The sequence below is a fragment of the Carassius gibelio genome, chromosome B2 (genome assembly GCF_023724105.1).
Source record: "Carassius gibelio isolate Cgi1373 ecotype wild population from Czech Republic chromosome B2, carGib1.2-hapl.c, whole genome shotgun sequence".
In the NCBI taxonomy this organism is placed as follows: domain Eukaryota; kingdom Metazoa; phylum Chordata; class Actinopteri; order Cypriniformes; family Cyprinidae; genus Carassius; species Carassius gibelio.
Window position 1 is genome coordinate 15876481 of NC_068397.1, and position 14371 is coordinate 15890851.

Consider the following 14371-nt stretch of genomic DNA (forward strand, 5'->3'; position numbering starts at 1 on the left):
GCTTAATTGGTGAACTTCAAAGAGAAGAAGTCACACTATTTAATTTTTGTCCAAAATTAAAATTATTTTCTAACAGCATTTCCTTTTTTTTTTCCTTTTTTTTTTTTTAACTACCATTTAAGTGTATTGAAGCATTTATGTTTGTTTCCCTATTTGACTTTATATTTCTCCATGGAGTAACTTCTTTCTCATAAGTCACGTAATAATAAGTCTGTCCAGATAAGACCTGCATTACATGTATGTGACTTTTCAGGGGGCCGGGAAAATTTGCAAGAGGCCCAAGAATGCCTTATTTTTTTCAGAGTGTCTGTTTACAAAAAGTGCAAATAACCCACATTGTTGGCAGTTTTGCCAAACTTTTTTCTCTCCCTTTCAAATACTAAAGTGCAGATAATTGTCACTATTTGCCATAAGTAGTATAAATGGCTACTACTAAAAATCCTGCCATTTTAACATAGTGTAATTAGCATCCATTTATAAAGGTAAAACATTTTTTTATTCTTTATTGGAAAAAAAAGCTAAAGTCTAATCAGTCTAATGAGTTTGGTGCGCCCTCTTACAATGGTCTCTCTCTCTCTCTCTCTCTCTCTCTCACTCTCTCTCTCTCTCTCTCTCTCTCTCTCTCTCTGTATGTACATTTAAGTGACTGGCAGCTATTTTCCATCTCAATCAGAGCAGTAGCATAAACAGGACATTCAGTTTAAAAATGGTTTTATTTCAAAATTTAGCATTTTTTATCAAAGTGTTTTAGAGCAATATTACACAGCACAGAGCATAGCAGTAGATGGACTGCAAGATACCAGAGAAGCAACCACTCAATGGAAGTAGAAGTCAGCTGAAAAGAACCATAGATATAGGGGTGGACAGGTCCTGGATCCTGAGGAGAGCAGCTCCTGCGCTCACCGTTCTCCAGTAATGCTAGAGGAATGAGGGATTCTGCCACTTGAGCTGTGAGCAGTTGCGGTTGGAAGATTATTTGTGGATCATGATTCTGACCTTGGTGCTGAAGCCATTAAACAAGTTCTTCCCGTCCTGTGCTCCATTTATTCAGCCTCAGCCTTCATTTCAGACACATATGCCTTGCAAAAAAAGCTCCCAGAGCCTCTGCTTTTGGGACAGGACGAGTCCCACTGTTGGCCAGGAGAGCAGGGAGGTAAGAGCAGCAAGACACTTTGATGTATTTATTTATGTGGATTATTAGTTTAGAGGGTCGGTTATTGTTGTCTGTCCATGTTTTGCTGGTCCACAATTTAATGAGTGCTGAGGAAAGTCAAGGATGTAAACTACACCAGCCTTTTCATAGATTTTTAACCTAGTTACAAAAATAGGTGCATGAATGAAACATAATTAATCTGGAAGCTAACTGAGATTTCTGTGAGGACAAGTGTCAGTGGGATGAGATCTTTTGATTATGAAAAAAGCCTGACTTTGATTTCCATAAACAAATTAAGTCTTGAAGATCTGTTTTTTTCTCCCACTTGCTTTTCAGTCTGCTGCGGATGTATTTCTTCATCCTAATGGCACATAATAAACAAGAGAAGTATTAGATTAACATAAATGAATTATGATTCTGCTTCACTGGCCTTTGGTTGACTAAGTTCCCTTATGAAACAAAAATATTGCAGTATATTAGAAAATATCATGTAATATATTAGGCATATATTCTTATATATATTTATTTATTCCAATGTATTGCAATATATTGAAAGCGGCAATCATTTGTATATTTTGCAATATATTATATAATATATGTATCATCAATATATTATTAAATGTATTCAAATATATAAAATATTAGAAAATAAAAAGGGAAAATAATATATTACAATATATCACAACATATTTTAAGAAATATATTGGTAAATATATTTTCCTTTCGTAAGGGTTTAAGGCTGTCGTGAAACAGAAAATCATTTTAACTTTTATTTACATTAAATTAATCATAAGTACATACAAACATTTGTACCTGTAAGCTCTGAAGATTAGTTTATATACTTTTATGAGATATATTTGTGTGTTGGTGTGTTTATTAGTATAATTAAGGCAGTAGATTACAAGTAAGAGTGATTAAAATTCTCTCACTGGAGCTTTGAGCAAATGACTAAACACTGGTCAACTCTTTAGGGAAAGGGAAAAGTTTAGCTGCTAAGAGGGTGTTTACAAGTGTAAAGCATTAATGTTCTCCCTGCAGTGATGTGTACTCAGTGAATATCTCAGAGACTAAACATGGCTTCATTACTTCACCCACTCCAGTTACAGCCCACTCAGTTCCTGTCAGAAACATGATAATAACTCTGTCCTACAGTGAGTTGGGTGTTGGGGGGTGTTGACTAAACAGTTTCTAGTTTAACTGGCTGGTTTATGAAAATGTGATTTTTTTTTAACTGTTGTTACATCTGCATGTCCTATACATACATGTATTTTCAGTACAATTAGGTTTTAATTGGATTTTATTCTTATGAGGACATAATATATTAACTTATTTAAACAAAAATAAATAAATAATAAATTGGAAGAGAAATAAAATGGCATATAAATATGATATTTATATGACATTTTATTTATCTTCCAATTGGCATATAAATATTATATTTATATGCCATTTTATTTTTCTTCCATTATTTATTTATTTTTTTACACTGTGCAGCATTTCATTAAAAAAACTGGAGGCACAATTAAGCTTAATTAAAAATCAATTAAATTATGCATACAACTTTACAAATACAGTAAAAACTTTTTTATTATGAAATATTATTACAATTCAAAATACCTCTTTTCTATTGCACACCTGTGCAATAATCATGATGTCCAATCAGCATCTTGATATGCCACAACTGTGAGGAGGATAGCTTATCTTGGCAAAGCAGAAGTGCTCACTTACACAGATTTAGACAGATTTGTGAACAATATTTGAAAGAAATAGGCCTTTTGTGTACATTGAAAAAGTCTTAGATCTTTGAATTCAGCTCATGAAAAATGGGGGCAAAAACAAAAGTGTTGTGTTTATAATTTTGTTCAGTGTATGTTAAAATGTAATTTATTTGTGTGCAGGCAAAGCTGAATTTTCAGCAGCCATTACTCCAGTCTTCAGTGTCACATGATCCTTCTAATATGCTGATTTGGTGCTCAAGAGACTGTTGTTGCTTATAGAGTACTTATCAGAATTTACATGTCATTTACAGAATGGAATTGCTTTTGTTTTTCTTCATTTACTACAATGCATGTTCTGAATATTCTATCACTGAATATAAATGGCCTTAATTCTGCTATTAAATGTACCTCTATATTACAATATTTATACCGTAAATCGATTTCCTGTGCACTGATCCAAGAGATGCATCTAAAAGAATCTGACGTGGAACGTTTCCAGAACAAGTATTATAAACTGGCAGCCTTCTCCTGCACTCTTACTAAAACTAAGGGGGTGCTTATCTTAGTTATCAGGAAGTTACAGTTGCCAGCTAACATACCGGAAGTGATGATAAGGGAAGATTTGTTTATATCCGTTGCAAAATACATAATGACAGCATTGGTTTCTATTTATTGTCTGAATAAGGCAGACAGTCCATTTTTACAAATATTTCCAATACATTGCTTGAGCAGACTGATTGCCCATAAGTGGTGGGTGTTGATTTTAATGCCATCATAAATCCTGTGTTGGATGAATCTCACTTTGATACAACAGCTAATCCATCTTCTAATTCAGAATTAGAAGAATTCAGGATACCACTTGCAAGGGCTTTACTTTTTTTTCCTAATATGCATAAAAGTTTATCTTGGATAGAATACATCTTTCTCAGTCCATCTCTAATTTCGTCTAATTCTTCCATCTCTATATTACCAGTCTTATTGTCTGATCATTCTGCTGTGTTGTGTAAAATTCATCTTTCCAATATTAAAGCCAAAGTCCCTAGATGGCGCTTTAACATTTCATTATTGAGCAATCAGACATTCATCAATTCGCTAAAAGAACATATAAAGGAATTTCTTGAAATTAATACAAAATGTGATGTAGATCCTAAAATACTGTGGGAAACGACTAAGTGTGCAATACAAAGATTCTATATAGCTTTTTCTTCCGCTTTTGCGAAAGCGAAAATTCATCAGCTTACACAATTAGAAAGTAAAATTCAATCATTACAAAACCTACAAAAACAGCATTTTACTGATCAACGGGCCACCCAGGGCCATCCTTAGGGGGGTACGGACCAAGGGGGACATTCTCCCTATGTCAGCTAAGGACGGCCCTGGGGCCACACAATTGTCCTCCTTGAAAGAAGAATATGATTTACTTTCACATTCAAAGGTGGAGTTTATCTTGCATTGCACTAGGCAAAAATATTATTTCGAATCGGAGAGACCTAGCCACTTATTGGCTCTTAGGCTGAGGGAATGTGAGTCCAAAGCATATATCAGCACAATAAAATCATCAGACGGTCAGGTCTCCACAAACCTTATGATGATTAATGACATATTCAAAGATTTTTATATAAATTTGTGTAAAGATGAAACAGATTCTGAGGAATCTGTCCTAAGTGCTTCCTGCTGAGCACTTTCTCAAGCAGGCGCGTGAGGCATCTTCTTCTTCTTCTTGCTTTATGGTGGATCGCAGACTCATAAGTGCATAACCGCCACCTATCTCAATGGTCCACTTGAGAGATAGGTGGCAGTAATGCAGTAAAAACTCTTTGGGCATTTTTGAGCGAGATGCTAATAGTCTAATTAATACAAATACAAATTGATAACATGTTTGAGCCAAGTTTATGTCTTCTTAATGATGATTCTGGCTTCTGTGTAAGCTCAATACAAAAATAATGCTGATTGCTGGTTTTACATGTGCAAAAAAGACAGTAATACAGAACTGGTTTACACCGCACATGTGTGGGAAAACGTACTGTATCCAAAGTCTTTTTAAAATATTCGCTTAAAAAAGAGCTCTCATTGTGAAGTATATTTCTTGTCAGGTGCTGTCTCTGGGTGCAGATGTCCTTCCTGAGTATAAGCTCCAGGCTCCCCGAATCCACAAATGGACCATTTTACACTACAGTCCCTTCAAAGCAGTCTGGGACTGGGTCATCTTACTGCTGGTCATCTATACAGCGATCTTTACACCTTATTCGGCTGCGTTCCTGCTCAGCGATGAGGAAGAGGCCGCCATGCAGCGCTGCGGCTACTCTTGCAGTCCACTCAATGTGGTAGACCTCATTGTGGATATCATGTTCGTAGTGGACATTGTGATTAACTTTCGCACAACCTACGTGAACCGCAATGATGAAGTGGTCAGTCATCCCGGCCGAATAGCCATCCACTATTTTAAAGGCTGGTTCCTCATAGACATGGTGGCTGCCATTCCTTTCGACTTGCTCATTTATCGCTCTGTGGAAGATGTGAGTGAATTTATGAGTAATTTTAATGTTTTTAAAAGGAATAGTTCATATATAAATGTAGATTTGCTGAAAATGTGCTCAACGACGAGCCATCAAAGATGTAGATTAGTTGTTTCTTCATCAGAACAGATTTGGAAAAATTTAGCATCACATCACTTCCTCACCAATGGATCCTCTGCAATAAATGGGTGCCACCAGAATGAGAGTCCAAGCAGCTAATAAAAGCATCACAATAATTGGAGACCAACAGAGTGTTTGTTAAAAATCCATCAAAGACATTTTTAACTTTTAACCATTGCTTCTGGCTAAAAAAAAGTTTTCTATTTATAATAATGCTTTCCCATTCCGACGGCACCCATTCACTGCTGATGATCCATTGGTGAACAAATGATTTAATCCTAAATATCTTAAAATCTGTATTGATAAAGAAATAAACTGTTAATTTTTGGGTTTAGTATTCTTTTTATTATGCTGTTATAGCTTCTTTTAACCATCTCTTAACCTTTCAATCCTCATTGTTTTCCTGTATTGACAGACGACGACTCTGATTGGTCTGTTGAAGACTGCTCGGCTGCTGCGATTAGTGCGTGTGGCGCGTAAACTCGATCGCTACTCCGAGTATGGAGCCGCGGTGCTCTTTCTCCTCATGTGCACCTTTGCATTAATTGCTCACTGGCTGGCCTGCATCTGGTATGCTATTGGGAATGTGGAGAGGAACGGCCCGTCTCGGATCGGTTGGCTTGATTCTTTGGGTGATCAGCTGGGGAAGCCATATAATAAGACAAATCCTGCATCAGGACCCTCTATTAAAGATAAATACGTCACTGCCCTCTACTTCACCTTCAGCAGCCTCACCAGCGTGGGATTTGGAAACATCTCCCCAAACACCAACTCTGAGAAGATCTTCTCAATCTGTGTCATGCTTATTGGAGGTTAGTGTCTATTCTTATTTCAGAAGAATTCTTTTTTCTTCCAAATTGGGATCTGCAATTGGGTGTTACTGTATGAGGTCCAACAAAAGTATATACAGTACAGACCAAAAGTTTGGACACACCTTCTCATTGTCTATTTTTTTCTGTGGCATCTATACATCATGTAGATGTACACTGACATAATTTTATTTATTTTTATTTATGTATTGCTGCATTTGTTTTTGTCAAAATTAATAGTATTTTAAATTGTAATGTCACTGTGATATTGAAACTGAAATTTCAGCAGCCTTTACTCCAGTCCACCCTGTGGGCAAAATATTAACACACAGACACACACACACACACACACACACACACACACACACACACACATACACACACAAAAACAATGAAGATTCAGGTTTCTCTCTGATTGGCTGATGTGGTACCTGCTGGTTGTAATACATACAAATGACAAAGTGGTTTGTTCGTTGCATTGCAAAAATCAGTCTTGAATAATTTAGGCAACTTGTCATTATTTATAATGTTGATATTCGTTCATTTCATATTTACATGATTCAGTGATATTTTCAACATTAAATAAAAAGACTGTGAATAAAATGTTTTTGTAACTCATATTTAGGTAACAGAGTTGTATATCGCAGTATGATTCAAAGTCTTTAAAGAATGAGGGAAAAGATGTCCTCCATGAATCTCTGTGTACAGTTAGCTTTAACCGATGTATGTGTGGGTCTGTTGACATCATCTTATGTTTTGATTATTTGTTTTTATGAGAAAAACCGAATCAGGCTGAATGGACTCAGGCGTGAATTTCTGTTTTGCAACAGCTCTAATAAGTAATAAATATAGTGATATTACTGACCACAAACATTTGAACAGTAGTGTATAATATCACAACTAATATAATATGTGATTTTTTTTACGTTTCATTAATGATTAATATGCTTATATTTTCATGCACAGCATTTATATTTTAGTAATGGGGTCTCTCACAAGGAGATTATTATATTTGGGGGTCTTGCTTTAAAAAACTGTGTCTAAACTTGTCTAAACTTTCAATAAAACAAAATTTCTACGGTCTGAAAAAGGCCCTACTTGTAAAGAATCAATAATGGTAAACTTCCCCACAAAGCTTGATTAGTAGATATGCACTTTCTGGCGCATTTTTAAGACTTAAGTGGATCAATCTTTTCTGACACTGCTCTGAAAGAAAATGCTTGTGTGTTGTTGTTTTTTCACAGCGCTGATGTATGCTAGCATATTTGGAAATGTGTCAGCCATCATCCAGAGGCTGTACTCTGGCACCGCGCGTTACCACACTCAGATGCTGCGGGTTCGGGAGTTCATCCGTTTCCACCAGATCCCCAACCCACTCAGGCAAAGGCTGGAGGAGTATTTTCAGCATGCTTGGTCCTACACTAATGGCATTGACATGAATGCTGTGAGTCACAGAGCCACATACAGAATAGCCCTCTTGTGAACACCTGGGCGTACTCTATTTTTTCCACTCTGTTTATTTTTGCATATACACATGACAGAGCACATAAGGTGGTACCATTTATCACATTAACCTGTGTTCTATCACATTGCAGGTGCTAAAGGGGTTCCCAGAGTGCTTACAAGCAGACATCTGTTTGCATCTGAATCGTACACTGCTGCAGAACTGTAAAGCTTTCAAGGGCTCCACTAAAGGTTGCTTACGTGCTTTGGCTATGAAGTTCAAGACAACACATGCTCCACCTGGAGACACCTTGGTCCACGCTGGTGATGTCATTTCAGCACTATACTTCATTTCTCGTGGCTCCATTGAGATCTTAAAGGGAGATGTGGTAGTGGCCATTTTGGGTAAGTGATAAATCAAAACGATAAGAGCAAAAAGATCGGACCATCTATTAGGGCATTCCAAGGACCCCTTCCCCCCAAAAGACTTTCCTAAAATAATTAAAATGAATGGATTATGGATTATGACTGCACTTATAAATGCAGAATGGAACAGCAGTGTCAATTATTTTTGTTTTGTTTTGTTTTATTTTAGTCATCCTTGGTGCATTTCAGACGGTTGAAAAATTAGAAGGCTATGGCTCCATCTTGTGGACATTTGTATTATTTTTCGTTCTAGGTTTTTTTTAAATAACATGCAGCACCATCTGTTGTTGATGCATAAAAAACATCTGTTTTCTAAGGATGAATTTGGAATAACATACTAGCATACTGCATACTGCTCTTAAGCCATGGTCACACTAGACTTTAAATGTTTAAGGTGTTAGTGAGGCCAGCAGGGGTTGCTCACCCTGTAGTTTGTGTGGGTCCCAATGCCCCAATATAGTGATGGGGACACTATACTGACAAAAAGCACCATCTTTTGGATGAGACGTTAAACCGAGGTCCTGACTCTCTGTGGTCATTAAAATTCCCAGGATGTCCTTTGAAAAAGAGTAGGGGTGTAACCCCGGCATCTTGGCCAAATTTAAGCTGGTGTGTGGTGGCTGCCGTCGCATCATCCAGGTGGATCCTGCACACTGGTGGTGGACGAGGAGATTACCCCCTTCTATGTAAAGTGCTTTGAGTTCCCAGAAAAAAAGCGCTATATAAATGTAAGGAATCATTATTAAGCATGCAAGGTTCCTTCAGACCCTCGATAGTCGTGTCACAGACATCACACGCTGCAGTGTCTTTTTTTCAAATTAAATCAATGTAACGAAAAGTGTAGTGTGATTGGCCCTTTGCTGTTTTTGCCTTGTAATGCAAAAATAGAACTGGGTGGAAGTTTGAATTCAAAGTGTTTAATGTCTTTTACCTGAGGAAAGATGCATTGTGTGACTAGGTATCTCTTCCTTTGGCTTATCCTCAGGCAAGAATGATGTATTCGGAGAGCCCATTAACTTATATGCGCGTCCTGGAAAGTCAAGTTCTGATGTGAGAGCACTTACGTACTGTGACCTGCATAAAATCCACAGAGATGATATAGTGGAGGTCTTGGACATGTATCCAGAGTTCTCAGACTACTTCTGGAGCAACCTGGAGATCACCTTCAACTTGAGAGATGTAAGCTTGCACATGTCTGTCCTTAAAAAGTACTTAGGTACTTAGGTAGGTGCACTTTTAAACATTTGTCTTTATCTTCTGAACAGACTAACACTAAATCTAGGTCAATTAGCAGTGACACTGAAGATTCTGACCATGGCTGTCTTGACCATAACACACGAAGAGCAAAGCTGTTCTTCCAGTCGAACAGAAACTCTATCCAACAAGGTAAGAGCAAACACTTTGTAACAGCTTCTATATTCTTTTAGATTCTAGGATTTTATTTCTACTGCAATTTTTCTTAGTAGCAGATACAGAGAAAACTGAAGAAAATCTCAATAAGACGACTTTCAGAACTCAGAATTCAAGCAAGCAGCACAAGGATAGACAAGCTGCTCATCAGGACTCCCAGTCCAGCAGTGATGAAGAGGAAGAGACGATAGTAGACTGCTCTCAGAGCCGTATCACTAGTGTCAGCAATGCTAATGGAGACAAGAACCACAACAGCAGCAACTCTTTCAATGCACTGTCAGGTAGGATTCTGATCATGTGAACTGTGACTAATCTAATCTCTTTCCTGTTAATACTGGCTTACTGTCTAATTTACAATAGGTGTATTATACAAGTGTTATGTATTTGCTTACCTAAAAAAAAGTGGGCTAGGAAATAAATGACAAAGATCTTAACATTTATGTTCATTTGAATGACACAACTGGATTTAGTTTCAGTTGCAAAGTTAGTTTACCTAAAAACGTAAGTTGTCATCTTTTACTCAGCCTCATGTCATTCTACACATATAATGCTTTCCTTCATCCTTCATATTCCTTTCTTCATATTTTTGATGAACCCTGAGAGATCTTTTTTCCCCTCGATTGAGACTCCAATACTAAACACTTTGATGCTACAAAAAGTTCAATAAAAGAGATAAAAGAAATCCATACAAATCGAGCGGTCCATTTTTTTTTCTGAAGAGACACAATCGCAATCGTCACTCTTCTGTGAAAAACAAAATAACAAAGGTAGTGGTTACTCTTCAGCCAAAGGTTTTGAAGGTTTCAAGCATCTGGAAGGATGCAGAAGCACCACACAAATATTGTAACATATAAGTCATTATTCATTGATAATCTCTCAAACCATTGAGCTATTAGTCATTATGGCCAGATCACTGAGTCAGTGAGAACTCAAGAACCAGATATGATTCATGATTCATCATGAATGAATCATTTGGGCTGGTTTCCATTGTATAACCACTTAAACTTATAATTTAAACTTATGACTTAAAATAGTCATCTATTGTATGACTATTGTGCTTGATGCTCCAGTGAAATAAGTCAACATGAGCGTGTGAAAATATAATGACCAATTTTTCACTTCTGGGTGAACTCAGTTTTTACACAATTTTTCCAATTAGGTGCTCTTTCTGGGGTTTCTAACATCTTCAGCTTCTGGGGGGACTGTCGTGGCCATCAGTACCAGGAAGTACCCAGCCACAGCATGTCCTTACCCTCATCTTCGGTGCCCTCTAATACTGTTCTGCACAGTGTTACCCATCATCATTGCACTGAGGTAGAGAATAGACTGGAAATGATGCAGAGACAGCTCCACCGGTGAGATCCTGTTACAGTATTGTTGCTATCTTGGCATCCTTTACTCTTTATCCAGTTAAATTGAGCTGTATTTGTCATCTTGTTTTTTTATTTCATAGTTTGGAGAAGCGCATGTCAACAGACATGGGGGCCATAATGCAGTTGCTTCAGAGGCAGATGGTACTAGTTCCACCAGCCTACAGCTCTATGACGTCCCCTGTAGAAGCATCTCTTAATCCTCCCAAACCAGGCCAGAAATTGGTGTATCCTTTCAACCCTTTAGAGACAGAAACACCAGCCATTCTCTCTGAGGTATTTCCCAAACTATCAAACAACTGTCATTTCTTTTCTTTAAAGTCTTTAATTAATTCTCTTGGATTTTTTCCTAGATACTTGACCCCCACGAATTTGCTGGCAGTGCCAAAAAGTCCAGTGAAAGTCTGTTAGGCGCAATGGAGCTCCAGCTCCTGGACTCTTCCTTACAGCCCTCCTCTGAGACTCCTTCTGGGGCTTATACGGGACGATGGCCACATGGCATGGGCCACAATGCAACAAATGTCCCTGATTATCTTCCAGCTCACACTGATCACCAACTAACAGTCATAGATGATCGAGGTAGTTACAGTTTTTTGGATGCAGAGCCTATTGGAACTGTTCACCATTCAGAGTCTGGACTGAGGTTAGATTTGGAGTGCTCAAGACGCCTATCACTGCCAGTGCATCATCAAGTAGAGGATGATTCCTCAATCCAAAAACGACATGCCTCTAATCCAGGGTGTTAAGATTGAAACTTTTATTCAGTATCTCAGTGGAAAACAATGCATACATCCTAACGGCCACAGCAATGTTGGCAGGGTGTTTTGAAGTCCTTCTACTTCAGGTTCATATTAATTACCTCAAAGAGTCTAACGTTGAGGCATTATTAATGTCCCTGTGGTTTGGAAGATTTGTGTTAGCTGGTCTAACGGTACTTGTTTTTATCTGCCTCTTTGCGAAAGTGTTTTCTCGTTATTTTGAGGTGTGAATGTATGATTTCATTAGCGTATAAATTTTTTTAACAGTGTGGTTTTGTGTTGAATTGATTGTTTGTTTGGATGTCTTGGACATATTGTAGCAATACACTGGAAAGTCCTATCAGAGTATGATTTATTAGGGTTTAAATGGTCATTTGGAAATTTTATCTCAGGTGGAGGAACCCGAAGCTCATCTCTAGTAGCTGAAATACCTCATAGAGTGAGTTATTCCAGGGAACACCGGTGAATCCTGCTGAACAACATGCCCATAGTTTACATGACTGAAAGCATGTGTTTATATCTCTCAAGGCCATCCAGTGCACAGATTTTCCCTTCAGAATATGTTATCACTCCAAGTATATAATCATCAATTTGGCTAAAAGGTCAAAATCTGATTTAGACAGTTTATGAATGAAAACCCATTTTGATCATAATCCATATTATTAGTGCAATTAGTGTTGAAATATACATATATATATATATATAACACATGATATCAGTTAGCACTGGTTCATGCCAAACACATCCAGTAGTAAGCCATACTATAAATGTGAAAGATATTTATAGGGAATGTGGTTTATAGAAAGAGTATAGCTTGCAATGTTAATATGTATTATAACTTGTAATTTATTGCAAATCTCAGTAGGAATATTTATTGTTAGCTTACTATAAATTGATTATTGTGCAGGTTCTTTCTCTTATTAACTTATAATCAAATTCACACTGAATAAATTAATTAACATAATTCACAAGTCTTTTGACGTTTATGAAACGCGTCTCATCTGACTGAACGAAAGAGAACCATCAACCTTTCCTTGTGTTTCTCTGGTGTCAAAAATAATGTTTTTCTTTTTCTAAATGTCACCACCTCTGCAGTGCTCCTTCCAGCAAACACAGATGAAATCCATTTTTTCAAGACTTTGATATTGATGTCAGTGGATTCAGTCCATAGAGATAGAAAGGGAAACTGAGAGTCTCAACCAATTTCCAGTGAAGGCTTCTGCTAAATTAAAACAGGAAGTTTGTGTGAATGTACAAGAAACTTGCACCCTTTTGCACTTCTTGTTTTGCTGTCAACCTAATCTATAACTGTCCTTTGAAATGTGTTTTCAGCATCAAATAGCCTAAGCATAAGAAAGGCCCACTTAAATATTCAAAATAGAAACATATCCATAAAATAAATAGTTAAACCTGGTAATATGACTTTAAGACCATTATACTCTATATAACAAGAAGGAAAATTAATTTAACGGTTTATTCAAGTGTAGCTCCTAAAAGGAAACTCAGGTTTAGTGTAATAGGAAACCAGTAGAAAGAGACACACCCATTCACAAAAAATAAAGGGAGTCCTGCACTTAGCCTATTATTGTTATATTTTTATATTTATGCTCCTTAATCACGTTCCAGAACCGGATAAACAACACAATAGAGGAATTCCGTCCTTCCGCAACACTTGATGCTCTTTTACACTCGCAGGCAGCCTATGCTTGTAAAGCGCGGGTGACATAAATGCATGAAGTTACATTCAGGGGATTTTCACATGCATTTTCGCATAAAGGACAGGGAACTACAAGGGTTTCACGTCTCAACGGACAGTATGATGTTTCTCGATACAATGTCATCAGGTCTGATGCCCATAGATCTATTCAGTGGCAAAATCAGCGCGCTGTTGCTGGTGTAGGCCTATTGATTGGCGAATCTTCCTGCATATCATCGGTCATCAGCATAATCATTGTGTCCATTAGATGTCCATCAATACTGGTGAGGGACGCATGTATGAACCGAGAGGATGCATAAGTCCAGCAGCAGCATATCGGAACGAGGACAGTTTTCCTGAGTTGTGATTGGTCGATGGGAATAAGGGGCGGGGCGTCGCCCTGCGATCACAGAGGCGCACTGTACGAGAGGGCGGATCTGACTCTGCACATCGGCCAACACTACAGCGTACTGAATTTTAAAAACAACAACATAGGGTAAGTGCACTTTGACATTGTGACTAGCGCTCACATTATACAACCTCACAATCGGAAATGCATGCCTATGCATTAAAATATCCTACGCTTAATGAAGACAAAACGATTTGGCGCGCACGCGTAGATTGTGATGCAGTCCCAGGCATTACTTGACAGGCGTTAGTTATTTTTACATACACGCGAGATAATCGAGCGTTGTAAATAAAGGGTGCACGTCGACCTGCCGAGATTTCTTTGTCTGGGCACTGCCGCAGTTTGGATGTTCAGGACAGGTGTCCTCCGCAGCAGCAAAGCTCTGTATGAAAACTACTCTAGTTACATAACTTCAGTAGCCTACAGTGCCACATATTGTTTCAACATTGTGGACACTGTGGGATGATGAAATCGTGCGAGGTTCCTAGAGGACGTTCTGAGCTCTACACCCCATATAGCCTAAACTGCAAGCGAGCGAAGCTA

At 37.8% G+C, this 14371-nt stretch overlaps 2 protein-coding genes across 6 annotated transcripts in view; both read left to right on the plus strand.

Moving 5' to 3' along the window:
• Positions 1-12687, plus strand: part of kcnh2a (potassium voltage-gated channel, subfamily H (eag-related), member 2a) — a 43541-nt gene extending 30854 nt beyond the window's left edge. Inside the window, exons 6-15 of the mRNA XM_052547336.1 lie at positions 4965-5387; positions 5923-6319; positions 7561-7760; positions 7912-8164; positions 9171-9364; positions 9451-9571; positions 9652-9876; positions 10755-10950; positions 11049-11241; positions 11319-12687. Coding sequence (XP_052403296.1) covers positions 4965-5387; positions 5923-6319; positions 7561-7760; positions 7912-8164; positions 9171-9364; positions 9451-9571; positions 9652-9876; positions 10755-10950; positions 11049-11241; positions 11319-11711 — 2595 coding nt within the window. The 3' untranslated portion in view covers positions 11712-12687. The remainder of the gene's footprint in view (positions 1-4964; positions 5388-5922; positions 6320-7560; positions 7761-7911; positions 8165-9170; positions 9365-9450; positions 9572-9651; positions 9877-10754; positions 10951-11048; positions 11242-11318) is intronic.
• Positions 12688-13750: 1063 nt separating this feature from the next.
• The window catches only part of map4l (microtubule associated protein 4 like), a 38321-nt gene continuing 37700 nt past the window's right edge, over positions 13751-14371 (plus strand). For 3 of the 5 annotated variants that reach the window (XM_052548751.1, XM_052548753.1, XM_052548752.1), the window contains exon 1: positions 13751-13915. In XM_052548751.1, coding sequence (XP_052404711.1) covers positions 13794-13915 — 122 coding nt within the window. In that variant the 5' untranslated portion in view covers positions 13751-13793. The remainder of the gene's footprint in view (positions 13916-14371) is intronic. The other 2 variants (XM_052548754.1, XM_052548755.1) reach the window with 1 other exon arrangement.